The following is a 25437-nucleotide window of genomic DNA, read 5'->3' on the forward strand; positions in this document are numbered from 1 at the left end:
AGAGGGGTCGCAGACACAGGCACCTCTGCACTATCAAAAGAATGGTGGCCCAGAGAAAGGGGGACTGGGACTTGGGGCAGAATAGGGGTCTCGGAGCCAGGGGAGACCCAACCAAAGAGCTAAAAGGAAGACTCCCAGGACTTACGACAGAACATATGGAGCTGGGCGCAGGAAGCCTTAGGGTGCATACTGGGGAGTCCAGAGGCCCCGGAAACTCAGGGCAAAAGTAACTCTGATCTCAGGCAAATGAGAGAATCCGAGGGAGGGCACCCACGGAGCTACTTTGACGCCTCTGGGGAGCCAGTGGCTGGTGCCAAAATCCATTTGTGTCCCTCCCACTGCGTCCCCCCTCATCAGACCCTTTCACGAGACACAAGGTTGTTTTTTTTTTTTTTTTTTGCTTTTTTTCATTTCTTTTTAATACAAACTTGGATCTTTGGGTGTGTCCTGCCAACAGAAAACAACAACAACAACAGAAGAGAAAACCCAAAAGAGTGAAAAATAAGGAAAAAAAAAAAAAAAAAAAAAAGCTCCCGCAAGAGGTTCTTCTCCCTCCCCCCCACCATGCGAATTTGCACACCACGGGACCACAGCAGGTTTACAGAATGCAATATACAATCCACGATTTATAATAAAACAGTATATACAATAAATAGGATATTGTTCATTTTTGTCAAACGACCTGTAGATAAATTTCTCAGTGCATACTTGCAGGGGCTCTGGACACCTCGGGGGCCCCGCTCGCAACCTCTTGCACACGCGCGCTCTCTCTCTCTCTTTTTTTTTGTCTTTTTCTAAAACTGTGTTTTGTTTTTAAGTTTTATACATTTTTAAAAAGTATTTACAATTGCTGGTTTTGTGCAGAAAGGGCTCACCTTCGGCTTCTGCGTGGAGGAGATGGGCAGGGAGGGGGAGAGGGGGAGAGGGGCTGCAGGGGTGCAGGTGGGGTGGGGCTGGAGGCAGAGGGGCAGGTGCTCCTGCCAGAAGACGATGTGGACGCTGGGAGGGGTCTTGGCGTTGGTTTTCTGAAAGCTGCAAAGAAACAGAAAAGGCAGGAGAAATCAGCTGCAGGCACACAGACACGGAGTTGAGAGTCGGTGGGGGAGAGAAGGTAAGGATGGGGCTCCCATTCAGTTTCTGCCAGGGCTCTGGGAGAAGGAACATCACCCAGTAAACTCCAGGCAGTCGGGACTCCCTGGTGGCGCAAGGGGCTAAGACACAACCTATGGAGTTCAATCCCCAGCCAGGGAGCTGATCCACATGGCGCAGCAGACCTCTCCTGACTTGCCTGCTGCTCCCCTCAGCAGTGTATTTCAGTAGATGCACCTGCTCTGCTCCCCACTCTGTCTCTGGTGAATCTCCCCTGCACCTCTGGCCTGTACCCCAGCTCTTGTATGCATAAATAAATAACTCCAAGCAGCCCCCATCACAGACCACTTCTGGCTCAGTTTTCCAGTTTTTCTCAGACCTCTTATGAGCTCAATTTTTCCACCTATAAACTAGATGAGTGCCCAAGGCCCACACTTGACCTGGATGAGAAGTAGGGATTCTAAGCAGTGAGATTTGTGAAGAACTTGGGCTCTCAAGGTAGATACAGCTGCACTCAAATGTCAGCGCCACCATTTACTAGCTCTGTATCCTTGGGCAAGTGGTAAGTCTCAATTTACTCATCTGAAAAAGGGTAATGGACTACCTCAGGTTTGTTGGGAGGACGCAATATTTAAGGCTGATTCAGCCTGGCACAGATGCAAAATTTTATCAGCTACTTTGTTATTTTCCTGGGGCCAGGGCCAGTTGGGCTCTCCCAGCCTCAGTTTCCTCAAGTAACAGCAAGTTTAATAATTCCTCCAAACTAGGCTGCTCTGAGGAATGGCGCACATGGGGAAAACAGGGCCGCAGCACAGCATAGGTGTTAAATGTTGCTTTCTTTCTTCTGAATCCACCCTCTTCCCAGTCCCCATCAATCCACTCTGGTCCTTTGGTGAGGTAAGAAAGAAGCCTGTCTGAATAAAGAACCTGCCTGTCTAACACATTATCACCAGTTTGGCTGTATCCACTGCCTTCCTGAACCCCCAAGTCCTCAATGTCTACAATCACCAGAAACTGGAGTCTAAAGAACCCCTTTCTCTAGACGGTACTAATTTGCAGGGGCCTGACTGCCCTATCCAGACCTTTGACTTTACTGGGGTTAATGGGAAGGTGCCCGGATGGACAGGGATGGGCTTGGTCATTCTCCAGTCACTGGCCTGGCCCTCTCAGAGTTCTGTCTATCTTCTCAGCTCTGAAGTTCAAGTCTCCCACCCTTTATGAGTGCACATCCCACAGAATTAAAGGTCAGGGTTGGGGGTGCTAAAACTACCTCCTAAAAAGCCTCAGCAAACCCCTGCCTCCTCCTGCCCCCTCCACAGGAACCAGGCAGCAGCAGAAAGCAGCTTCTTCTCTCTTGTCCTCTTTCTTGGCTTGCCTTCCCAACAGGGCCACATTGAAATTCTGCTCAGCCTCAGCTGCTGTCTGCTGGGCAGTCAGCCCCAGGGAAGACTTTTGTCCTGAGGCTGGACTTGCCAGGACCCCCCCCAAGGGCCAGGGGAACCAGGTGGGCGCCTGCCAAGCAGGGGCAGCACCCCATCACAGTTATCAGAGTGGGTGGCAGCGGAGGCACGCAGAGCGGGTAGGGGCTGCAAGTCTGTTAGGCTGTCAGGTCTCCTGCAGGTGAGGAAGGATGGCGAATTGGCTGTAGGGGTAAGAGGCATGCCTGTGAGGGTGACAGCTGGGGTAACTGGTAGAAAAGCAGCTTTTGTAGGGGGGTTGCTGTTGGGATGGATCTCAGCTCTCTAGTTAGGGAGACAAACAAGAACAGCTGTAGAGAAGAGGGGTATCCATGAGCAGCAGGGCTATTGTATCTGGGGTAACTATTTCAGCTGGAGGGCTGGGAGTATCTATCTGTAGGACAGTTGCCAAGCTAAGGAACCTCTGTTGGGGTGACAAGTGAGGTGCAAATTTGGGAGGGCTGCTCCAAGCCACTTAACAGGCGATTACACTGAACCCCCCCAGCCTCCCCTAATTCCCCCAAGGGCCCTGGGTCGGCTGGGAGCCTCTGCACAAATCCCTGTCGCCCCCGCCCCCTCCAGCCCTTAGCCACTGCCAGTGACCCTCTCCAAGCCAGGTCTCCATGGTGATCTCAGCCCAGCAGGCAGATCCTGCCAGAACCATTCCCGTGGTGCCGGTGGCCAGGCAGCGGGGAGGCTTTCTCAGTCTCAGCTAAGCCACGCCGGCTCACCTTCCTCCTCCCACCGCCCTTCCCAGCTTTCATGACTTGGCCAGAATCTGGGGGTCGGTGGGGGGAGGGAGAGAGCACCAACATGGGAGGTTCTTGAGCTCCCCAGAAGGGGTAATGCTGCTGCTGTGGGGGCCCCTGACCTCACTGGCACTGGAGACAGGGCACCGGAGACAAAGCAGACATCAGGATAGATCTGGTCCCCACCCTCGAGGGTCTTACAGAGCCACTGGGGGAAGCAGCGCAGACCCCAAACCAGGCAGTGACAATGCAGGGAGATGGGGGCTGTGCCAAGGAAAGCCCAGAGCACTAAGGGAGCACCTAGACCAGCCTTGGCGGGAGGGACTGAAGCTCTTCAGCTCACTGCCGAGCGCCGCGCCCAGCGCACGCTGGGGTCAGGAACATGTGCCGGGCGAAGGGCAGAGCGATGACCGGCCTAAGTCCGAGCAGTATGTCAAGGTCCAGCTCAGGTCTTGCACAGCTCCCAGATGCCTCCTTAGCCCACCGGGTTACCATAGCGACCGGTGCACTTGTCATTCCCTTCCACACTCCTCCAGGGCAGAGACCTGTGTGTGGTACCTCTGTATCCCCAATGCCAGCATGCGCCTCGCGCCCCAGGACACCGGCCACTGTTCATGAGATTTAACCTTTTAGTGACTCCATAATGAACGACTGCAGATCACAGTCTGCTGAGTCCTCCGCTCCAGCGGCTTTACCATCTGAGGGGCCAGGGCACTAAGTGGTCTCCGGAAGCAGGCGCTGGGGGAACCGAGGGATAGCTGAGCAGGGATTCAAAGTGCTGCAGACCATGTATAAATCAGGTTGTCCGGCGCTGCTCCCCCCACCAAAAGGGGCACGTATCTGATTATTCATCTCAGCAACCAGCAGGCATTTAGTCACGCCCACTAACTGCCCGCCATGAGCCTTCTAGTCTCTGCTCTCCAGAAGGGCGTCTCCACAGCAAACAAGGCAAAGGGGAAGAACGCACGAGAATTGGGCTGATCTGCTGAGTGATGCAGGGCAAGTCCTTTCCCTCTCTGGGCTTCAGTTTCTATGTAAAGTGCAGGGATTGAACAGGTTAAGGGGAGACCTTCAAGCACTGGATGGTACCCCCAAAGACAAGGGTTCAGAGGCAAAGCACAGACGCCCACTGGCAGATCCAGCAACTTGGACATTTTCAAGCGAAGTCCTGCCTGTGCATCTCTTAAATGTGGAGAGGACATGGTTGGCTGGGCCCAGACCAGACCTGACAGATGGAGATACTCTCAGGTAGGGTAGAGCTGGAGATCACTGGGGATAGGGAGACTGAGGGGTGAGGGGTGTGTGTATGGCCTCCCCTCTGACTCCAGAGGAGGTTTTCAAAACCTGTGTCCACCAGTGACTAGAACGTTTCTTAAATTCTAGTTTAGCCACTCAGACCCTCTTTAGAGGTCTCCTCCCACCTCTCTCAGGGGTGGGCACAGAGGGGGAGGCTCGTGGGGGAGCTTTCACAGCCATGGTCACCCACCAACCTTGTATGTCTCCCCCTCCAAAGCCTCACATGCCTTAGCCTTCCTGGGAGGAGGCACCCCCAAACACTCAAAGACCCCAATCTACTGATCGGAGATGCTGGGTGAAGACAGGCATTACTGAGGTGTGCGTCGGGCACGTGACTGAAGTGGGAGCTGAGAAACCAGCAAAAACAGAGGAAGCGGGCAATCCCTGAGGGCCCCTGTGGGCCCTACCTTCTGTGCTTCCTGCCTGGGGGGCTGTGTCCTTGGGGTCCCTCTCCCCCGAGAACTGGGAGGGGCTGTGCTTGGAGAACTTCAAAAGCCCAGTTAGCCCTTAGAGCTTGAACTGCTTTATTTATATACGTTCCGCCCCATTTTCAGGGGCCTATCTTCATGACAGTGGTGGGGAGGGAGAAATCACCTCTTACCCAGCCCCCTGTGCTTAACCTTTCCTCTTACAGTGCTCCCTAATCTACATGCTCTTCTTTGACTCAAGGGAAAACACCAGCCCTGACTCCTGAAATGTTCCAGGCGTGATGAGACACTGGGGAGGGAGGGGACAGCACACAGAGATGAGTAACCAGCCTAAAGGAGCTGATGGCGTGGTGAAGAGGACATTCCCAGGAAGGGCTGTCACGGATGCATACAGGGCTAGAGATTAACTGGGCCTGGGAAGGATCCTGGAATGCTTCTTGGAGGAGGTGATATCTGAGTGAAAGATAGAAACTGACAGGTGGGAGATGGATGGTGGGTAAGAAGGGCAACCCAGGCCAGGGAACAGCCAGAGCAAAGGCATGGGGCACAATGGGCAGAGAGCTTCTCCAGGAAAGCTCCCTTCTGATTTTACCGTCGAAGGGGCGGAAAGGTATATATATATATATGTGAGAGGGAGGTCAGGGCTGAAAAGGAAGCCTTGAACACCCAGAATACCAGGCTAAGAAGCTGGACCTTTGTTCTTTAGAAGGGAGGATGCAAAAGGTGTTAGCGATGGAATCACTAGAGAGATGTTTTAATCATTTCACCCTGTAAGTATTGGCGGGGGGCACGTCCAGACGTCATGCAAGCAAAATGCTGAAGAACAGCACTTTGGTGGCTGCAGTGAAGGGAATGGATTCGGGGAGAGAGGGTGGGCAGGTGCTGGGGCAGAGACTTGGCAGGTGCTGGTTATGCTGACCTGGGGCTAAGCTTCTGAAGCCTCAAATCTGTCTGAGACCCATTTCTGCCTCCAGGAAGCCTTTCTTTCCCTCCCCTGGTGAGTGATGCCCACATAGAGGCTCTTAAGAAACACCCATTTGCAGCCTGCAGACTCCGAGAGGGCAGGGTACTTGTCTTGCTCAGTGGTGCCATCAGCACCAAATGCAATGCTTGGCCCCCGGCAGACGGCTGCTTCTTATGTGTTGAACAGAGTTAACTCACTTCCTCTGTCCTCCGGCACAAACAGAGGGAACCATGGCAGCAAAAGTTACAAGGACAAAGATGGCAAATCTGTATGGATGGGGGGTGGGGCTGGGGGGGATCTAGGGAGGCACGAGGAAATCTTTTTCAGATTATCTGCACGGGGAGAGAGGACTGGAGTGGAGAGGCCTTCTATCTGACCCAGGCCATCTAGGAGTCTGGGTCCTCCCGCCCACCCATCAGGCTTCAAGTTCCTTGGGGTTGGGGCCGGTGACTTACCTTTTCTCTGGGTTCCCCAAGGAGGACTCAGCCCAGTTACTAAGGCAAACAACTAGGTGGTATTGCACCCTGCCAAAGACCCCAGGTCCCCCCTAGAATACAAGGTCCTTCCTAGGGAAGGAACAGGGAGAGCAGGAAAGGAGGGCTGGCTGCGGAGCCCCGAGCAGGGAGCAAAGGGTCCGCGGCCCCAGATTCCGTCTGTGGGGAGGTATTCACCCCCCATTTATCACCCACTATGTGCCGGGGACCGGGTGAAGTGCTTCACGGGTAATCTCTTTTCATTCTCACAAGAACACAGCGAGGTGACAGGACTGCCAGGTCACAGCTGGTCAGGGGTGGGCTGGGCTCTGTACAGCCGCCCATGTACGCCCACAGGCACGCTCTAGCCACCACCCTCCAGTTTCAGGGCCATGTTCCCTTGGGTTCTTCCGGGTCTGCAAGGTTGTGGAGAGATGGGAGAGGAGGAGCATGAGAGGGCAAGTTTCACAGAGAGATTAGATTTCCAGGAAATGAGGGCTTAGAACAAGAAGGCCTGGCCTAAAAATGGCTGTGGTAAAGGCAAGAGATAGAAGTGGAGGGCGGATGGCCTCCGTGAATGGGAAGAGGAGCCCAGGAGAGGCAGGACTGGCTGACCCCTGATGTGAGGGCCTCCCGCTCAGAGCCAGGGGAGAGATCAAGTGACCTCTTGAGGTTTCAAGGCATGGAGAGACAAAGCCCAGAGCAGCCAGGACCTGGCCCAGGTCTGGACATGCCTGCTGATCCCGGCTGGATGGTGGCCTTGGAAACTGCTTCCTGCTCTGGTCAAGCCCCAGCTGGTGTAACCTTGGAGGACCTGTGACATTTCTCTTGGCCTCAGGTCCAGGCCTGAGGGGGAACAGGGAAGAGAGGGGTGCTAGAGATTCCTGAACACCTCGGAAGGCCCCTCTTCCCCTCCCACCTCAGTCTCTAGGGCCTGGCAGTGCTGATCTCTGGCCATGAGTTTGCAAGGGGGAGCCAGTCTGTCTGGCTCTGCAGTTCATCTCAGGGACCAGAGAAGATGTCTGCCCAGGTGCAGGGGCCTCCCACCTCCTCCCCTTCTCTCTCAGTCCCATCAGCCGCAGCGCTGAAGCCAGTTGGGCCGTCCCAATCCCCACTCCTGCTCCTCTGGGTATCTTCTTCTAATTCACATTGGGATGTGACCTGCCCTTGTCCGCAGTTCCCTCTGCCTGGAATGCCCTTCCCCCAGTCTTCAAATCTTGCCTGTTCTTCAAGGTCGAGCTCAAAAGCAGCTTCTTTCACAGAACCTCAAAATCCACTTAATACATCAGACCCAGAAAGAGTTGCAGGGCACGTTCAACCAACGCATCGTTTTGTGGATGCGGAATCAGGGGTGAGGGGTAGAGAGGGAGCTGCATAAGAGTACCCAGCACTTGGCGGGCAGTAGTGGGTTCAAATCCTGGCTCTGCCAGTTATTAACTATGGCTCTCTGGACAAGGCTCACGGCAACACCTGTTTCCTCGACTCTCTGACGGGGGAGGGCAGACCTTCCCCCTCTCCCAGCCGCTGTGCAAGTCTGCGTGGAGCGCTGTGTGAAGCGCCCAGCACAAACACATGTGGCTTTTCTTATCATAGTGGCAGAGAGATGCCTTCTGACCCGACACCCACCTTCCTGGGGCACAAGCCTCATTTCTCCCTGGCCCTGGGCACCTGCCACTTTTCACTGAGAGATTGTAGGTTCTTTGTGTACTTGTTTTAGCTTCCTGGGGTGGATGCTGAACTCCGAGGACAGGCGCCATGTCCGCTCTGTCTCCCCTGTGCCTGGCACTGGGATGGGCATGGATGGGCTCAAGATGTGAGGCTGAGCTGAATTACTGCTTCTCCCATGCCAGGCGTCAAAAGTGCTGTCTGCTGTTGAATGAGTGTGTCACTGTCCTCTCTCTGCTGGTGAAGACACTCCCTCTGATGACTCTTCTCCCTCCCCATCTCCTTCCCTATAATCCCCACAATCCTGGCACAGGAGGAGGGAGCTTGTGCCACCTTATATCTCAGAGACAGAGGGGAGACAGCCCTCCCCATGCCGTCCCCACTGCTTGCCTGTCTACTGCAGCTGCCTGCCTGCTGTGACCCTTGCCTGCCAGCTGAGACCTAATCTTTAGTGCTTCCATGAGTTCTCGGTCCAAGGTCAAAGCCGAGCAATTTCCTGCCTCCCAGCTTTACCCACTGCTGTTCCCTCTGCCCAGAATGCTCTTCCCACTCCCTGTCTAGCTGACGCCCCCTCATCCTTCAGGCATCAGCTGCAGGTTCTGGCGAGCCTACTACAGGCTCTCCGGCCAGCTCGCTTTCCTCTCTCGCACAGTCCTTCCTTTGGTTAAGTGCTTCCTGTCATTCTATTTGTTGTCTTTCCCTCTAAACTGGAAGCCCCCTGAGGACCAGGACCTCACTGTGGTATTCACTGTGGTGCCCCCAAAGCCTGGCACATAATGGGTGCTGGACAGATGTCTCTGGAACAACTGAATGCATCAGTTTGAGGATAGCGCTGCCAACTCCTAGCTCTGAGCAGGAAGCAGGGCCAGAGTGTAGGGCTGGATGGCATCCCAGTTCCTCCTGCGTTCAGGCCTCACTGGGCGGTTCCATTATGTATCTCAGTGAGCTGTGACCTGCCCAAGCGCCCAGCCCCCATAGCGTTTATTTTCCCACCCAGAGCCTGGGAGGAAGGGTTTTTGGATTATTTCACATTTCTGGATTATCCACGAGACATCTCCCCTCCAGTGAGGAGGATCAAGAGTTTGACATTTTAAACCCTAAGCAGCTTCTCCCTGGCCTGCTTCAGATCTGCAGCTCTGCTGCTTGCAGTGAGACGCACAGGGAATGGAAGGCCATTTTAATCTTGGCTTGGCTTCACTAGGAAGAAAAATATGCTGCCAAAAAAAAAGTTTGGTCCATTGTCTATGCCATGCAGGGTTGCAAGAACCCAAGAGATTATCAAAGTTAATTTCCTTGAACAGACAGGGAAACAGAGGTGAGGTGGTGTGTGGTGTGTGTGTGTGTGTGTGTGTGTGTGTGTGCACGCGTGTGTGTGTGTAAAAGCCTGGTCAAGGGCATGTAGCAAGTTGGTAGCTAATTGGAGAATGGTCCTCCCCCAGTCTCCTGACTCCCACGTGCTGCCCTTTGCCACCTTCAGGCCCCAGGGGACCTGGAGTCAGGCAGAGAAGGGGTAATAAGTTCCCACTGACATGACTTTAGGACCCTGAGTCACCCTGGCCTCGAATGGCCTCCCCTGAAGCACAGACTGACGGGGCTTTCCAAGAGAGCCTTGCTATCCTTCTCCAGGAAGAGACACTCCCAGGAGGCTGCAGCAGCAGCAGAGGGGCAGAATGAGGGATCAGGCCCCCAGACCACGCCAGCACCATCTACTATTGTCTGGGCCAGTTTTTTGACAAGTCTGTGATCCAAAAGGGGGATTTGGTGGACCAGTTGTGGCTATAGTTTTGAAAAAGGTTGTTTTTCAAAAAAATGATTCCACCAACCCTCGCTCCTGTTCACCCTCTTAGGGGCATTCTCCCTCTTTTATTTTCCATTTTATAAACACGAAGTTCTGAGAAGACCAAAATCATGACTCCTACTAACAAGGTCACTATGCCTAATAAAAACAGTATCTAAATATCTAATCTTACTTCACTGACCTCTTGGAAAAGCATTTGGCTTTTTAGAGGCAGGAAACATCCTGCTGGGGACAGGCCAATGGGCTGCAGAGTCCCTGACACAGTGGGATCCCAACACCCGTTCACCACTCTGGATCCTGACCCCTAACAACTCAGAGCCTATCTCAGGTCAAAGATGTTGAAAAATAACCTTTAGGGGGGTAACTAGGAGACGAGGAAAGGATACTTCGGGTTGTTTTATAAAGCCTTTGTAGGATCTGTAACCCGAGACATTCTGGCCACACTCTTAGCCTGGCCCTCGTCACACTACATCACACTACATCTTGGATTAAATGGAAGCTCCTGGAGAGAGAAGGGAGCCTAGCAAGGTTTGTACCCTGCAAAGGCCCTGGCAGGTAGTTGTACAATGTGCTTCTCCCTTCACCTGTCTTGCACAGGGTGATGCGAATGCCTTCCCTTGCGAGAGAGCAAGTGGACAGTTTCCTGGAACTCAGTAAGGTGCCTGCCCATGACCTAGCATGGAGGATTAAATAAATACTTGATGAACCAAACCAGATGGCCCCATTCAGCCTACGGTCCTCCAGTCATTTCAACATGCCCCACTCACTCCATGTTCAAGCCCTATGTTGGGTTCCCCACCCAAGTATCCATCTGCTCCCTAAAACTGTCCCCAACAGCTAATCCCAGACTCTTTCTTGAATTCCAACTCCTGCTGCCAGGTTCCCAATCTTTTCTTAAATCCTTCCTGCTCATCACTGTACCTCTTCCCCTTGCCCAAGTGCTAATGTCCTCATCCTCCCAACCCTCTCCCAACACCCCCAGTCTCTGCCCACTGCACCCCCATCCCCACACTCACCCAGGAACAAAACCTCGAGGTCCAGTCGGCACTTCAGTTGGCACTACAGGGAGGTGACGGTGAATGTGTCCTCAGGGTGAGGTTCCGCCATGGGCCCCAGGAAGCCGCTCTTGGGGCCCCCACCAAGGCCGGGATGCGCCTGCGGCATAAAGCCTGGATACCTGTAGGCAGTATCCTGCAGGGGCAGCAGCGAGTCCCTCGGCACCGGGGACAGGGTCAAGTCACTAAGGAGCGGGCAGCCATAGCCAGCAGCGGCTGCAGCGGGGCCACGGGGTGGGCCGGGTGGCCGGGCCATCTCCAGTGGCTCCTTGTCGGCCTTGGGCGTGGCCGGTGGGCTAGCCAGGTGTGGGGCACTGAGGCACGCGGCCTCCGTCCTGCCCAGGAAGTCAGCCAGCAGCCCTGTACCCACCTTGCCTTCATAGGGCGGGCTACGGGCAGCTGAGCCCGGTGGGTACCAATACGCCGTACCCTTGCAGCTGGGAGAGTCATAGTGGGGCTGGCCCAGCGGCAGGTCCCGGCAGCTCAGGTGAGCCTGCGCTGCAGCCGCATGGCCCAGACTAGCCCCCTGGAGCCCGTGCTTGAGGGGCTCACAGGCAGCCAGCTTTGTGGGTGGCGGCCGTAGCTCTTCTTTGAAGCCCAGTGTGGGTGAGCAGGTGGGTGAGTATGCCTTCTGCAGGCCAGTATCAAACACTGTGGGTGGGTGGGCCAGTGGTGGGAAATGCTTGCCGTCTAGCTCAGGGGCGCCCAGACTGGGCGAATCGCAGTGGAAACCTTGGCCGAAGGTGCCGTCGGATGGCGTGGACGGGTTCATGGAGTAGGGTCCCATGAAGTCACAGGGGTCTCGCTCACCCACGCCAAAGGCCCTCGACTGTGAGGGCAGTGGTGACATGCTGCTGTCTCCGCTATAGTAGTCCAAGCCGAGGTCGGGGCTGTCCTGGAACAGCGGGTTGACCGGTTGTGGTTTGGGGATGAACTTGGCTTTGGCCGCTGCACCACCCCGCTCCTTCTTGGCTGAGCAGGCCCCACCACCTCGTCCACCCCGTGGCTGCCGGGGTCCAGTGCTCCGCTTAGATGGGTAGCCTGAGGCCGTGGCCGAGGCAGATGATGGGAAGCCCAGATGTGAGGCCTCAAATAGGTCCACCTTCTTCCGCCGTCCGCGGCCGGGCTTGGAGCTGCTCTGGAAGAGGACACTCTGGTTCCAGTTGTAGCCCGGGGCGGACGATGCCTCATTCCAGTCCATCATCAATTTCTCCAGGCTGGACAGGCTCGACTGGCCCTCGCTGCTGGAGGCCTCGCTGTTGGCACGCCTAAAACCGCCACCGACCGGCTGATTGAACTGGGTGCTGTCGGAGGATGACTCGGAGAAGGTCTCAGACACCGCCGTCTGCTGCTTCACCTTCTGTGGCGTGTAGTTGGAGATGTCCAGGATCACGTTGGGCTCACTGACGTGGCAGTCGAACCCGGGATTGTAGAGCTGACTGAAGGCTTCTGAGGCCCAGTCCAGGCCTCCATAGCCCTGCCGGAAAGGCCACTGAGAAGCCCCCACAAATTGCCGACAGTTCTCAGGTGAGGGCTGGAAGGAGGAGGAGGAAGAGGATGCAGCGGAGGCAGAGGTGGCAGAGGCGGTGGTGCCCTTGGGCACCATGTAGCCGCCGGGTGAGACGGTGCTAGCCCGGCTGTCACAGCGTAGGGGTGTGGGGACTGAACCAGAGAAAGGGGCCCCCTCAGAGCTGTTGAAGAAGGAGGCCTTGCTTGGTGGCAGGCAGGGGCCACCGCTAGGCGGTGGGGCATATCCGGCACTGTGGGCGCTGCTGGGTGAGGCAGGCAGGCTGTTGCCGCTGCCGTAGGCAAAACTGCAGTCTTTGTTATTAGCACAGTCCTGGCCCGTAAAGGGCTTAGCTGGGGCGAATACACTCTGTCCGGCCCCATAGCCACTGTACTGGGGGGGGTAGGTGTTGGCGGGCGGGTGGGTGGTGGGTGAGCGGGCCACAGCTGAAGGAGGGGGAGCCAGCTTCGGGAAGGTCTCGGCTGCTCGGCAGTCTGACGTGGCTGGGGTTATCCCATAGCTCGTCGCCCGGCCGGGTGGGAAGGTCTGGCGAGCGGGCAGAACAGGCTGGAAGGAGGGGTCTGTCCCAGTCCCACCACTGCCCACTGCCACTGGGCTGGCCTTGGCTCCCCGGCTGGGGAAGGTGGCCAGGCCCCGCTGGGCGGGCAGGGTGCTGGTTGGGGGCCCCGCGTAGGTGCCTGATGCCTTCCGGGATTCTGGGCGAGAGGCTGAGAGGGCAAAGTCCAAGAGGTCGGAGGAGTCATCCGAATCGAGCAGTGAGCGAAAATAGCCGGTGAAGAGGTTTTGGCGTTCCTGGCTGAGCTCAGTCTGGCCCGCAGGGGTGCCTGTGCTGTAGTAGCTGCCCCGGCCCGAAGTCCCACTCTCTAGCCCAGTGGAGGCAAAAGCCCGGGCCTCGGTCCCCTGGAACCCACAGTTTCGGCCCGCCTGCCCGCCTGGGTGCCCATGGTGAGGGGCCCAACCACCACCCTTGTCCCCAGCCCACTCAGCACCTGCCTCCCCAAAGCCTGGGCCGCTGGGCACCTGCTCAGGGAACAGAGTCCCGTTCTTGCGGGATCGCCTCTTGCGTTTGGGCTTCCCAGTCACAGCATCCACCTCCCCCCGGCCCCGTTTGCGTGGATGCCCCAACTCGGTGAGGCCGGGGCCCCCGATCCCAGCAGCTGCCACCGCCACCACCTTCTTTTTCTTGCCGATGCCCTCGAAGAAGTCACTGAAGGAGCACCGGGCTGCCTTGGCTGCATGGCCCCCGCCCCGGCCACCGAAACCGCCTGCTTTGCCACCACGCCGCCGGAAGCCCTGCACGCGGTGCAGGAAGTGGGAGATGCTCTGGGTGTCGGGGGCCTGGTGCACTGACTCGGGCTCGCTGGGTGTCCAGCAGCGGGGCGGTGAGCACCGCCCGGCACATTGACTCTGGCGGTTCAGGAAGGCCAGCTTGGCCAGGACGTCGGAGTACTCGGCCTTGCTGTCATTGGCGTCTGCTGCGTAAGATGGCTGGGGGGATGCCAGCTTCTGCTTCCGCCGCCGCCGTTTCTTCACCTCGGGCATGGCCATGGTGGCCGCTGCCACGGTGGCCGCCTCAGCCGCCACCACGGCCGGCTCCTTGGGCTTGCCAGGACCCAGCAGCAGATTCTTAGGAGGACGGCCCCGCTTACGCTTGAGAATAATGGGCATCTCACCAGGCGGGAAGACCACCACTACGTTCCGTCCATTGTTCTTCATTTTCAGCAGCGGGGTGGGTTCTGCTGATACCCGCAGGCCCAGCTCCTTGCCCTCCACGCTCAGGCTGCTACTCAAGGACGACACCTTGTATGTGGTCTTGTTCCGCCGCCCCAGCGATACAGGGATCTTGGCCATCTTTACCACCATGCGCCGGACACCCCGGCATTTGCCTTTGCGGGTGGGGACTACTGGGGTCTGGGAAGATTCTGGCTCCAGCTCTGGGACTGGGCCTGGGCCTGGCAGGGCAGGGGGTGGTGGCGGCGGCGGTGGTGGGGGCTCGGCCAGGGCAGCTGCCAGCCCTGTGGGCAGAGGCAGGGGCAGCAGGCGGCCCTCAGGTCCGGCATCGGCCTTGCGCCCCCGTCCGGCTTTTCGCCGGCGACATAGGATCTTTGGCCTATCAGTGCGCCGCAAGGCGTACTTGGGGTGACCCTCGGGCCCAGTGGGGCCATGGGGTGAGCATAAGTCCAGGCGCAATGGCTCGGCCAGTGGGCAGGGCCCCAGGGGCTGCTGGGGCTCCAGACGGCGGCCAGAGACGTCAAGCAGCTTGGGTAGGGGATCAAGTGCCTGAGGGTCAAGCAGCTGCGACTCCAGGGAGTCAGGCAGGGTATCCAGGGCCTGGAGGGCCAGACCTGGCAGCCCCAGAGGATCAGCAAGAGGCTGCAGGGGCGGCAGCTCCAGAGCTTCCCCAAGTGGCTCAAGGGTCTGTGGGTCCAGGAAGCGGGGCTGGGCGTCCAGAAGCTGAGGCTCCGGCTCAGGCGACGGAGGCTCAAGGGCCTGGGCTTCCAGGATCTGGGCCTCAGGGCAAGTAAGGGAGGCCAGCTCACTAAGGATGTCAGCATCAGCAAGTTCCGAGTAATCAGGGCCATCTGGCTCAGGCTCTGGGGGCAGACCAGTGGCTGCGGCTGTGGCTCCAGGACTATGGCCTTGGCCTGGCTGGGGACTGTCCCTAGGCTCAGGCTCAGGCTCATAGAGGGGGTGGCTGGGCCGCTCGGACTTGGTGTGGGGGGTGGCCCGCTCCTCAGGGCTGCGGATGCTGTTGGCCAGGCTGGGGGAGGAGAAGAAGCTGTACTGAAGGTCACCAGGAGGAGGGGCAGGCGGGCGGCTGAGCCGGAGACCCCCACAGTCCAGGTGCACGCCGCTGTGCTGCAGGTCCTGGGAGAGCCGCGTCAGGTCCTTCATGATGTCAATCAGCTGCACCACTGGACGCAGGTTCACCCGCCCGTTGTCCCAGCGACGCCGGGAGTTGCTGCCGTCTGCGGCGGGTGTGGGGCAGCGGGCCTGAGACACGGGCCGGGCTGCCCTAGGGGGCAGTGGATCGTCCCCCTTGGCAAGGACTGGTGGGCGCCGGGTGCTGGGGTCCCGGCGTGGGGGTGGGCGTGGGTTCTCGGAGAAGGTGTGGGCGAAGGCCTTGTCAGGTGGGCTGGCAGGGGGCCGGGTGGGAAGCAAAGGTCGGGGGGTGGGGGGGCTGCCGGGGTAGTACTTGGGCTCCCGGAGGTAGTCAGGAGAGCTGCACACGGCACTGGAAGTCACCACCAGGCCCTGGGGCTTCACACGCATCCTGACCTTGTCCTCCGCGGGCCGCCGGGCGGGGCCGGGGCTGACATGAGGGTGCGAGAAGCCGGGACCAGGACCTGCTGGGCAGGACAGAAGGTCCTTCACTGATCACCCAAGTCCTCCATAGCTTTCCATTTCCTCAATGAGCCCCTGTACCCCGGCCCAAAGTCTCCCCCCCTCCGCCTTTCCCAAACCACCACATGCACAATGAACCCCTCAAGGGTCCCAGTTCCACTTACAGAGAGCTCACCCCATTCTAGACCTTGGCTATGGGCTCAGGGAGAATGGGACATCTGCTTTAGAGAGGGAAGTCCATCAGCAGGGTGGGGTGGCCACCCCAGATCAAACTTGAGAGGGTCAGGCCCTGCCAGAGGGCCAGGAAGTCCCAACAAGGGCATGGCCTCTTCCTTCTCAGTCTCACCCCCTGGACTCCAGGAGAACCCCAGCCACTCACCCTCGGCTCTGCCGCCTGGGCTGTCACACTGGAGAGCTCTGTGGGCAGTAAGACAGGAGATACGGATGTCTGGGGCCTGCAGCCCAACCACTGCCCATCTGCCCAGTCTTCTCCATGTAGCCACCCCTCCAGCACACACACCCCGCTAACCTGGGAGAGCGAGGGCCCCCGGGCCTGGGGGCTCTGCCGGTTGCTAGCGGTCCGCTGGGGGTGCCGTGGAGTGACTTCGGCCTGAGCCCAGGCCGGGGGGCTTGGACAGCGCCTGGAAAGGACCATCGCAGCTCAGGTTTAGTGAGCACCTACTGCGCACCAGGCACTGGGCTGGAAGTTGTCCAGGTATCGTTTCATTTAATTCTTCATACCAATCCTGCGAGGTAGGGGCTATTAATGACCCCATTTTGCAGATGAAGAAATGGAAGCTCAGAGAAGCAGCAATATCATTCATTCACATTCATTATTTATGGCATGCCTACCTTGCACAAGGAGGCAGACCAACATCGATCAGATAATGATCCGTGATTTAATTACTAGAGCTGCTAAGAAAAAGTGAAGAGTGCTGGAGGTCAGAGGTCTAACAATTGCACCAGGGAGTCAACAATAAAAGCTCATACTTGGAGTAACTTTCTTTGTTGCTGAACACTGGATTATCTCATCTAACCTCCTTTTAAACCTGAGGTCCACATGATCAGCACCTCAATTTTACAGATGAGGAAACAGTCCAACCAGAAGGTGGGAAGTACCATGAAGGCAAGAACGCCTACCCTGTTTACTTCTGTGCATATCGCCCAACACCCAAATTAGCATGTGAGCTTACAAAATTCTTATTGGATGAATGCAAGAATGATTGGAGGAGGCACACAGAACACTCAGACCCACCTTTTCCCACAACGCTATCTCCTGACCCCAAAATGTGACCCAAGAAGGTTAAGGCGCAGGAGAAGAATGTGGCAAGGGACATTCTCTGATGGCTCTTTCACCTTTATCAGAAAGGCACCCACTATCCCACCTCTGGGCTTGCACTGACCCTTGCTGAAATAGAGAGGACTCGGAGTCCTCTCTATTTCACCTTCACAGTATTTATCCGAATTAGAATCAATTATCTGTATGGCTGGCTATTCAGTGTCTCCCCTCTCTGGAGTGCGGGTTTTTCAGGGGCAGGCTGTCTTGTTTACACCCTGACCCCAGGGCCTGGGCTATGGATGCTACATAAATATTTACTGACTAACTCCCTGAGCTGGTCAGGGCAGAGCTGGGATTTAGATCCAGGCATGTCAGACTCTGAAGGGAGCCTGGGGACTTGGGGCTCTGGTTGATCCCCAGGAGCTAAGATCTTGGGGAACAGGGAAGCTACATGGGCCTTGAGCACTGCGAGGGGCTTTAAGACTGACCCCAGTTAGATTAAGTCTCAGTGCTATCACCCTATCAGCACTATTGCCTGAGTTCGAACCCCAGCCAGAGAACTAACCCACATATAGTGCAGCAGACCTCTCCTATCTCGCCTGCTGCTCTCCTTTGTAGTATATTTCAGTAGATCTGCTTGTTCTGCTCCTCACGCTGTCTCTGATGAATCCTCTTATCCCTTACACCTCTGGCCTATACCCCAGCTCTTCTATAAATAGACAGACAGATAGACAGACAGACAGACAGTCAGATAGATCTTAAAAAAAAAAAGACTGACCCCAATCAGTGTCCAGTGTTTGGTCCTGATCCGATTCTCAAGATCTACCCTGCCCCCCAAGACACACAAAGACTCTCAATGGCTGCCATATTGCCCAGTGCTGGCACCCCAATGAAGACTGCAGAGCTGACTCTGGGACTGGATGGTGTTAAAAGGGACACTCCTCCAGTCCCCTCTGGTGGGCAGTAATTTGCAATCCACAGAGCACCTCCACTGGATGACCCATGGGGTCTGTGCAGCAAAGTGAGAGGCAGGGCTTCCTATCCCTGTTACTGCGGAAACAGGCTCAGAGTGCTTGTGTAACTTGCTTGAAGTCACGGAGTGGCAGGATTCCGACTTCTGCTGTAAGTCCAAAGCCTTTTTCCCCTCTCAGCTCCTGCAACTCCCCTTCAGTCACTCCTGAAAATGCTCCTTCTAGAGCTGTGGTCTAATTTAAGGCTGGGAGGAAACTTAAAATCATCTAACCCATTGGCTTCCAAAGCCTGGGCCTGGGGGAGCTTTGGAACATTCCAGATACCCAGGCCCTCATCCAGGGGAGTCTGACTCATACATCTGAAGGGACATCTGGGAATCTGTATTTTTAATCAGCTCAACCAGCGGATACACTGTTCTAGAGCCACCTTGTGCTCCTCCCATTTTACAGACGAGGAAACTGAGACTGAGGAGAGAAAGAGACTTTGCCTGAGGCCACAAAAGGGGAGGGGAGGGCCGTTCCGCTGCTCACCCAGGCAGAACATCCTCTGACCACTGTCCCTTCCCTTTCAGCAGCTCCCAGGCCTAAGCTGCTCCTGCCAACTTGCTCACTCAGGGCTCTGCTCTCCCCGAGGCCCAGCGGAGAATGTGGACTTGCCCCTCCCAGGCCAGGCTCTCTCTGCTTCAAGAATTTCACCCTTGCTCTTGTAGGAAGGACCGTGTGTCCACGTGTGTCCATGGTCACGAAGGAGGGAAGGGACTCAAGCTGGACTCTCCAAGTCCGATTTTCAACACATACGGCTGACCTCGTGGCTCCTGATACCCTCCTTGAGATGCCAACCAGAGGCCACCATTCCCCCCTGACGGAGGGTGGAGCTCACCAAACCTCCTGCTCTGGAAACCTCCCACTTGGGCCTGAGGGTATGATCTTGGCAGAAGAGCAAAACCTCTCCAGTGGTTGCTTCTGTTCCACCCACCCATGAAGACCTTTGGGCATGCCCTCCCGCCAGACCTCCCGACTCTGTCCACTGCTCTCTCACAGGCTCCAGGATCTGAGGGAAGCAGCTGGCTCCCCTCCCCACCACACCCAGCAGCCATTCTCTTGGCCCCCTCCCAAGAGTACCACCTAGGCCTGGTCTGTGAACAAAACCGAAAGGGTCCTTCTGTCCCTCTGTCTGCTTCTGGGTCAGTGTGTCTGGGCCTGCCCAGAGGGACACCAGCAGGCTGGGTGGGGGCTGGGGGGGGCCCAACCTGCTGTGCACAGTGCCGGGAAGCGCCAGCCCACATCCTTGAGTCCCCAGCCCCACCCACCCCCGCTGTGGCTGTGACCACCCCACCCCTTCCCCAGTCTGCCTCCCCCTCCCCCACCCACAGACTCCCCAGGGGAGCTGGGCTGCCAGCCCCAGTGCTCACTTCCGGCCTCATGACCCTCTCTCCAGCCTACATACTCCTCCCCCCCACCAACACACACACACACACACACACACACACACACTCACACACACCCCATTTCCCTCCTCATGACCCTCTCTCCAGCCTACATACTCCTCCCCACCACCAACACACACACACACACACACACACACCCCATTTCCCTCCCAGCCAGGCCCAGGGATGTCCTCAAATGGAAAACACTGCATCAAAGGGGCTATTACTGCTGCTCTGAGACCTCCCCTATCACCTTCCCTCCCTTCCCAGGGCTTCACCTCCCAGGATCTGCCCCCTCAGCAACAACTCATCACCCTCCTGATTCGCCTTCTTTTCAGCCCCCTTCCACCCACTCTGTACCTGAAGACTTTCCAACCTGACGCCTGTCCAAAATCACAACAAAAACAGCAATGAGAAAAACAATGGCAGTTTTCACCTGTTTGGCATTTAAGTGGAGGCACAGAGAGGTTGAGTTATGCTCTTAAGGACAAACAGCAACGACATGGAGGAGCTGGGAGTCTGAATTTAGGTTTGTTGGGTTCCACTAAACCAACTTCCTCACTGACCCGAGAATCAGTCTCCTCCCCTGCTGTCTCCTCCAACTGTCCCAGTCCCAACCACCAGTTCTAATTTTTGACTTCTAACCTACCCCTTCCAGCTTCCTCACCCCCTCCCACCTCAGTCATCCGATGCACTACCCTCCCTTGCCACTAGGTGTCCCCTCAGAGCCGCCGATGCCCCCAAGGGGAGCAAGCCCCGCCCCGCCCCCTGGAGCCATCAGGGGCCCCCCTACAGCACAGTACTACCCACCCCACCCTACCCCCAGCCACACAGAGCGCCTTTGTGCGGCCCTCGCCCACCCCCTTCCTGCCCAGAGTGGGGCACCTGGCAAGCAGTTCTGCCCTAGACCCGCCCCCTGCCAGCCCCCTGCCCTGGGTGCCAGGTGTGCGGGCACCGACACCAGTTCTGGCTGAACCTGAGGGTCACCCTGCCGGGAGGCCCTCCCTTCCTCCCTCCGAGGTCACCCAGGGACTGTGCTTCCCGCCCTGCTCCACCCCCATCCCCTCCTGCCCTTGGCCCTTCCAGACTCCTGTCCTTGTCTTTCCTTCTGTCTCCCAGAGGACTCCCCTCCTCCAGCCCCACCAGGCCCTCCCCACGCCTCTCACCCCCGCCCACCTCTTTCCCCTGAGAGCTCCTTGTTCCGTCCCCCCCTCCCGCCCAGGTTTGAAGAACTCCTCCTCCTGGAAAGTTGCTGCTGGAAAGGAAGTGACTTCAGCGATTTGGCCACAAGGCTGGGCACTGCTGAGCCCAGCTCGGCTGAAGCCTTGGCCAGCCCACCTCCAAAGCACAAACGAGCCACGTGCACATCCCCACCCCCCTGTGCACCCCAAACACACCCTTGCCCAGTGACACAGGACGAGATCCTGTGCACAACACACACCACACTATCCCAGTGTACCCACACATCACCCCGGCGTGTTCAGGCTCTTGCCTACACACCTCTGCAGTGTACACTAGCATCCTGCACATACACACTATGCAGTGTGGCACACACAACACTCCAGGCTTTCTAACACAAGCTGAGGGCACATCCCGAATCCTGCATACTCACTCCTCTGTGGCTACACACAGCCCTGGAAAGTGGCCCCAGCCCAGTCCACTTATGTAACTCTGGTAGGCAGCACGCTGCACACCTAACAGAGCCTGTGCATGCCTGCCTGCACACAGCCTGAGCGCTCGCATATCAGACGCCCTGTATGCTCACAGTGGGGTACACACAGCCCTGGTCCTCCTATACCCTACCTCCCTACCCTTCCGATCCCAGGCCCCACCCCAGACCTCAGTGCCCAGGAATGCTCTTTTGGAAGTTGGGTGGGGTCCCCCAGGCAGGCTGGGCTCTAGGGAGCTTCCTGGAGCCTGGAGGCTTGTGTGTCAGTTTAGGGAGTTGTCTCTGCAGGGCAGGGCAGGGCAGGGCAGGGCAGGGCAGCCCCACCTGGCCTCTGTGGCTCTTGAGCTTGGGTGGGCTAATCTGGACCAGGAGCAGGGAGACAGGTCCTGCCCCTGCCCTGGCCCGGGCTCATACCTGGAGCGCAGTCCATACCTGGACTACCCAGGCCCTCGCAGCACCTCACCTTGGCTTCCTAGCTTTCTTCCATAGACCCGAGTAGAAGGGTCAGCTGCCTTCTTTAGGTACTCTTGGTTTCTACCTCTGCCCTGAATTCTGGTCACGATCACAGCCCCTTTCTCTTTCCAGCTCTCTCAGGTGATCAAGGTGCAGGGAAGAGTTCCCTGAATAGGAGGCAGGACTCCAGAGGACTTGCTGTCTATACATGGGCCTCAGTTTCCTGAGGCTGGATAATGGGTGGTTTGAGTAAACTGGGTTAGTATGTTCTGATTCTATAAAGGGCCTCCTTTTGGCCTAAGGTGGGAGGGGTCCCTGTTGGGACTGGGCAGTAAGTCCTTCTGAACCCCACTTGCAAAGGGCGGCCCAGGCACAGACCTGGCTTCCCTCTAGACGGTTACCTGAGCAGGCTCTGCAGACAGGCTGGGCTTAGCAGGAAAGGTCTGTCTTCACCAGTGACTCCAGGATGGTCTCCGCAGCAGCCCGAGAGTCACCCCGTACCCGGGGCTCTCTGCACACGCTCAGCTGGGCGGGCTCTGGGGTCCAGGCCAATAGGTAGACAGGCAGGCAAGCTCCCATCTGTGGAAGCAAACACAGCACCCCAGGTATAAGCATGGGCACAGGAGGAGTTAGCCAGGGGACGGGGTGCAGAGGGACACAGGAGCAGAGGCTGTCCCAGATGGGGTCCACTCCTGCACGCAATGAAACTGCTCTGACCTCATTTCATAGGGTGCTGTAAGCCTATCTCTCAGAACTCCAGATTCCCATCGGGAAGCAGTGCCCTTGCACGCGTAGGCACGTGAACATATGCACACACTGGCAGGAAGAACTTGGCCTTGGCGTCAGCTAGTCCTCGGTTCAACCCTAACTGTGTGATCTTAGGCAAATCAGTGAGTGTCTCTAGTTCTCAGTTTTGTCATCTGTAAAATGGGAGGATCTTATAAGTGGGGAGGAACACTCTGGGGAAACAGTAAATGTTACGAGCTTATTGAAAACGCAGGTGTGAGCATTGCTGTTCAGCGATGGTGAATGAAATTTCCGTGAGGGGTGTATATGCAGCTGGCGTTTACCCTTCTCCATCAGCAACTGGTTATGTCTCTTGTTTTCTTTAATAACCATGGCCCTCCTCTCTACCCCCCTGCTTCCGGCCCATTTGTCTGCCTCCCTGAGGTCTGTACTGGAGCCCAGAGGGGGTCTGGGAAGCAGGCCTCACGGACTGCTTGCAGGTTCTGGTTGCCTGGGAATTTGTATGTCTGTCAGAGATCCTGCCCATAAAACAGCCTGTGCCTGTGCGGCTGTCTGAGTAAACACACCTGTATGCGGGTTCCAGGGTCTCTTTGGTCTTCTGTAGGCTTCTCGGCATGGTGCGTGTGTGCTTAAGAGTGTACACGTGTGGGCTGTGAGCTGTGTGCTCAGCTGTGTGCGTGAGGCTGATGTGCAGCCAGGTTGGGTGTCCAGTTACACGTATGGGTGGGTGTGAGCACCTGGGTCTATTCTGCTTTGTATGTGTGTCCAGCTGAGCCTGCGCTTGAATGGCTGTGACGACACGGAGTGGGAAGCGTGTGCCGACGTGTGCCCCATTGTGTCAAGGCCTGAGTGTGCATGTCTGAGGACATACTCTGCCTGGTTCTCTGCATCTCACTGTGTCAGGAGCAAAACCCACTCTTGCCTGCCTCACAGCTCTCTGGGTGTGTGCGTGTGTGTGCTTGTGTGTCTGATCCTTGCTGTCCCTGCAGGTTCCCGATCTCAAGGACTATGACTCCAGGCACTGGTGTCACTGTGGATCAGTACTGCTCCCCCCACCTCGCTGCCTTCTCTGGGTTTTCAGGGTCGTGGTGTCCCTGTGGGTCAGTTTCACCGTGGGTCAGTATGTGCTTGTGTGTGTCCACCCGTGTGTGTATTGTGTGACTTGGCCATTGTGTGCCTGTCAGTGGGTCCTTGTGCTGTATCCCTGCATACCCGCGCCAGTGTCAACACGTGTGCGAGGCTCTGTGTGCCTGTCAGCACAACGGGGCTGCAGCATTTGTGTGCTACCTTTGTGTGACTCGTCAGTGTGTGTGCGTGCGTGTGCATGTGAGAGACCCTTTGTGAGACAGTGTGTCTGTGTCACTGTGTTTGTATGCCTGCTTCCCTCCCCCTCTCCCTATCTCTCTCTCTCCTCTCTCTCTGTAGGAGCCAGACAACTCCCCAAGCCTGGATTAGGGACAATTTATCCACAGGCAGAGGAGAATTCCAACCTGCCAGAGCCTCCCTCCTCTGATCCGTCCCCCCCTTTCCCCGTGGTTGGGTGGGCACAGAAATGCGGCCCAGCAGCTCCCAAGCCCTCGAGGAGCCCCCACCTCTGCAGCTCCCCAGAGGCCCAGGAGGGTGGAAAAAATGAAATCTGGGTGGCCCCAGAACCCTCCAGTGGGGGTTGCTGTCCCCCATCTAGGCCCCCACAGCTCAGCTCATCTTGGCCCTGTTCTCCTACATATGGTGGTGATGGGGGGGAGTCTGCATGGGGTCTGCCTGGCCCTGGGGGCTGGGGGACCTAGGGAGCAAAGCTGCTCTTAGCCCCTTCACAACCTGATACTCCCCAACTGATAAACGTCAGCTTCCCCCCCTCTTGAAATGTAAATGACCAGGGAACTGGCAATCGTGCCCACACAGGCTGGGGGCGACATGGGAGGTGGGGGACAGTGAGGTGGGGGGAATGCGGCAAGGGGGGAGCAGGGGCTGAGCTGGGACTAAGGCTCCCTTCACGGTGCTCCAGGCGCAAGGCAGAATCACATGTTTCCCATTAGCTGCTCTGGCCTCCTTGTTCAGGGGGTGTTGGCTGGGGGAGATTTGTTCTGGTTGCAGACACCAGCCGAGACCACACAAGAGAGAGAGAGGAAAAGACAGAGAGGGAGAGAGATTGAGCGCCAGAGGGAGAGAGGAAAAGCAAGAAGGAGAGAAGGAAAGAGTACACAGGCAGAGGGAGAGAGACAGACAGACAGGAGAGAGGCAGACAGAACCTGTGAGAGATAAGCAGGCGCGCGCACACAGACACACACACACACACACACACAGACTGGGGACGGGAAAGGCTGGAGAGAGAGTGGGGGATAAGGATAGGGGAGGACACAGAGATGGGGGGGAGGCCAGGGGCTGAGGAGCAGGTCAGTGAGGCACAGAGTGTGAGCAGGGCCAGGAGGGACTGAGAAGCACAGTGGTACTGGGGATGCCAGCCTGGGGGGTGGGAGGAAAGGAGAGCAGGGGACTGGAGAGTTCAGAGGGAGAATGAGGCACAGGGCCAGGGTGTGCCAGAGAGGCAGGCTGGGAGAGGATGGGCAGCAGGAGGGCTGGGGGTGGGTGGGTACACCGGGCAGACAGGCCAGAGGCGGTGTGTGGGCAGGGGGAGTGGACACTCAGGAGCTGGCCAGGCGGGGGCGGCCAGCGTGCCCGAGCCTCCCGCCTCCTGACCCTCGAGCCTCGGAGAGATAACAGGCCCGAATAGTGCTGACTTGCGGTTCAGAAATCCAATATCCTCCGCGGCGCACTAATCGACTACCTGAGCTCCCGGCCCGCGCCGAGCTGCCCCGATTAATCCTGCGGCTCCACAGCCTTAATTAGTTTAACAGTTTCAGGGGCAGAAGAGGCAGGGAATAGGGTCCCCCAGGCCTGCATGCGAACAACCCCTCACGCAAACCTCCCCAGTCACACCTGCCCCAGCCCCAGAGGCCCTTTTCCGTGCTGTCTGAAAAACACTGGGTCTTGCCTCCTGGGGAACACTCCCAAGGGCTGGCACCTGGGCAGCAGGTAGGTCATGA

At 57.3% G+C, this 25437-nt stretch overlaps 1 protein-coding gene across 6 annotated transcripts in view; it reads right to left on the minus strand.

Annotated features, from left to right (window-relative positions):
* Nucleotides 1-789: 789 nt before the first annotated feature.
* The window catches only part of AHDC1 (AT-hook DNA binding motif containing 1), a 64081-nt gene continuing 39433 nt past the window's right edge, over nt 790-25437 (minus strand). For 5 of the 6 annotated variants that reach the window (XM_054691642.1, XM_037500300.2, XM_037500304.2 and 2 more), the window contains 5 exons: nt 22048-22225; nt 16377-16488; nt 16227-16264; nt 10936-15849; nt 790-1032 (listed from right to left, as the gene is read on the minus strand). In XM_054691642.1, the coding sequence (XP_054547617.1) occupies nt 10979-15775 (4797 nt within the window). In that variant the 5' untranslated portion in view covers nt 15776-15849; nt 16227-16264; nt 16377-16488; nt 22048-22225 and the 3' untranslated portion in view covers nt 790-1032; nt 10936-10978. The other variant, XM_037500305.1, reaches the window with a different exon arrangement.

This window comes from Talpa occidentalis, unplaced genomic scaffold (genome assembly GCF_014898055.3).
Source record: "Talpa occidentalis isolate TD23 unplaced genomic scaffold, MPIMG_talOcc4v2.1 talOcc4.9, whole genome shotgun sequence".
NCBI classification, from domain to species: Eukaryota; Metazoa; Chordata; class Mammalia; order Eulipotyphla; family Talpidae; genus Talpa; species Talpa occidentalis.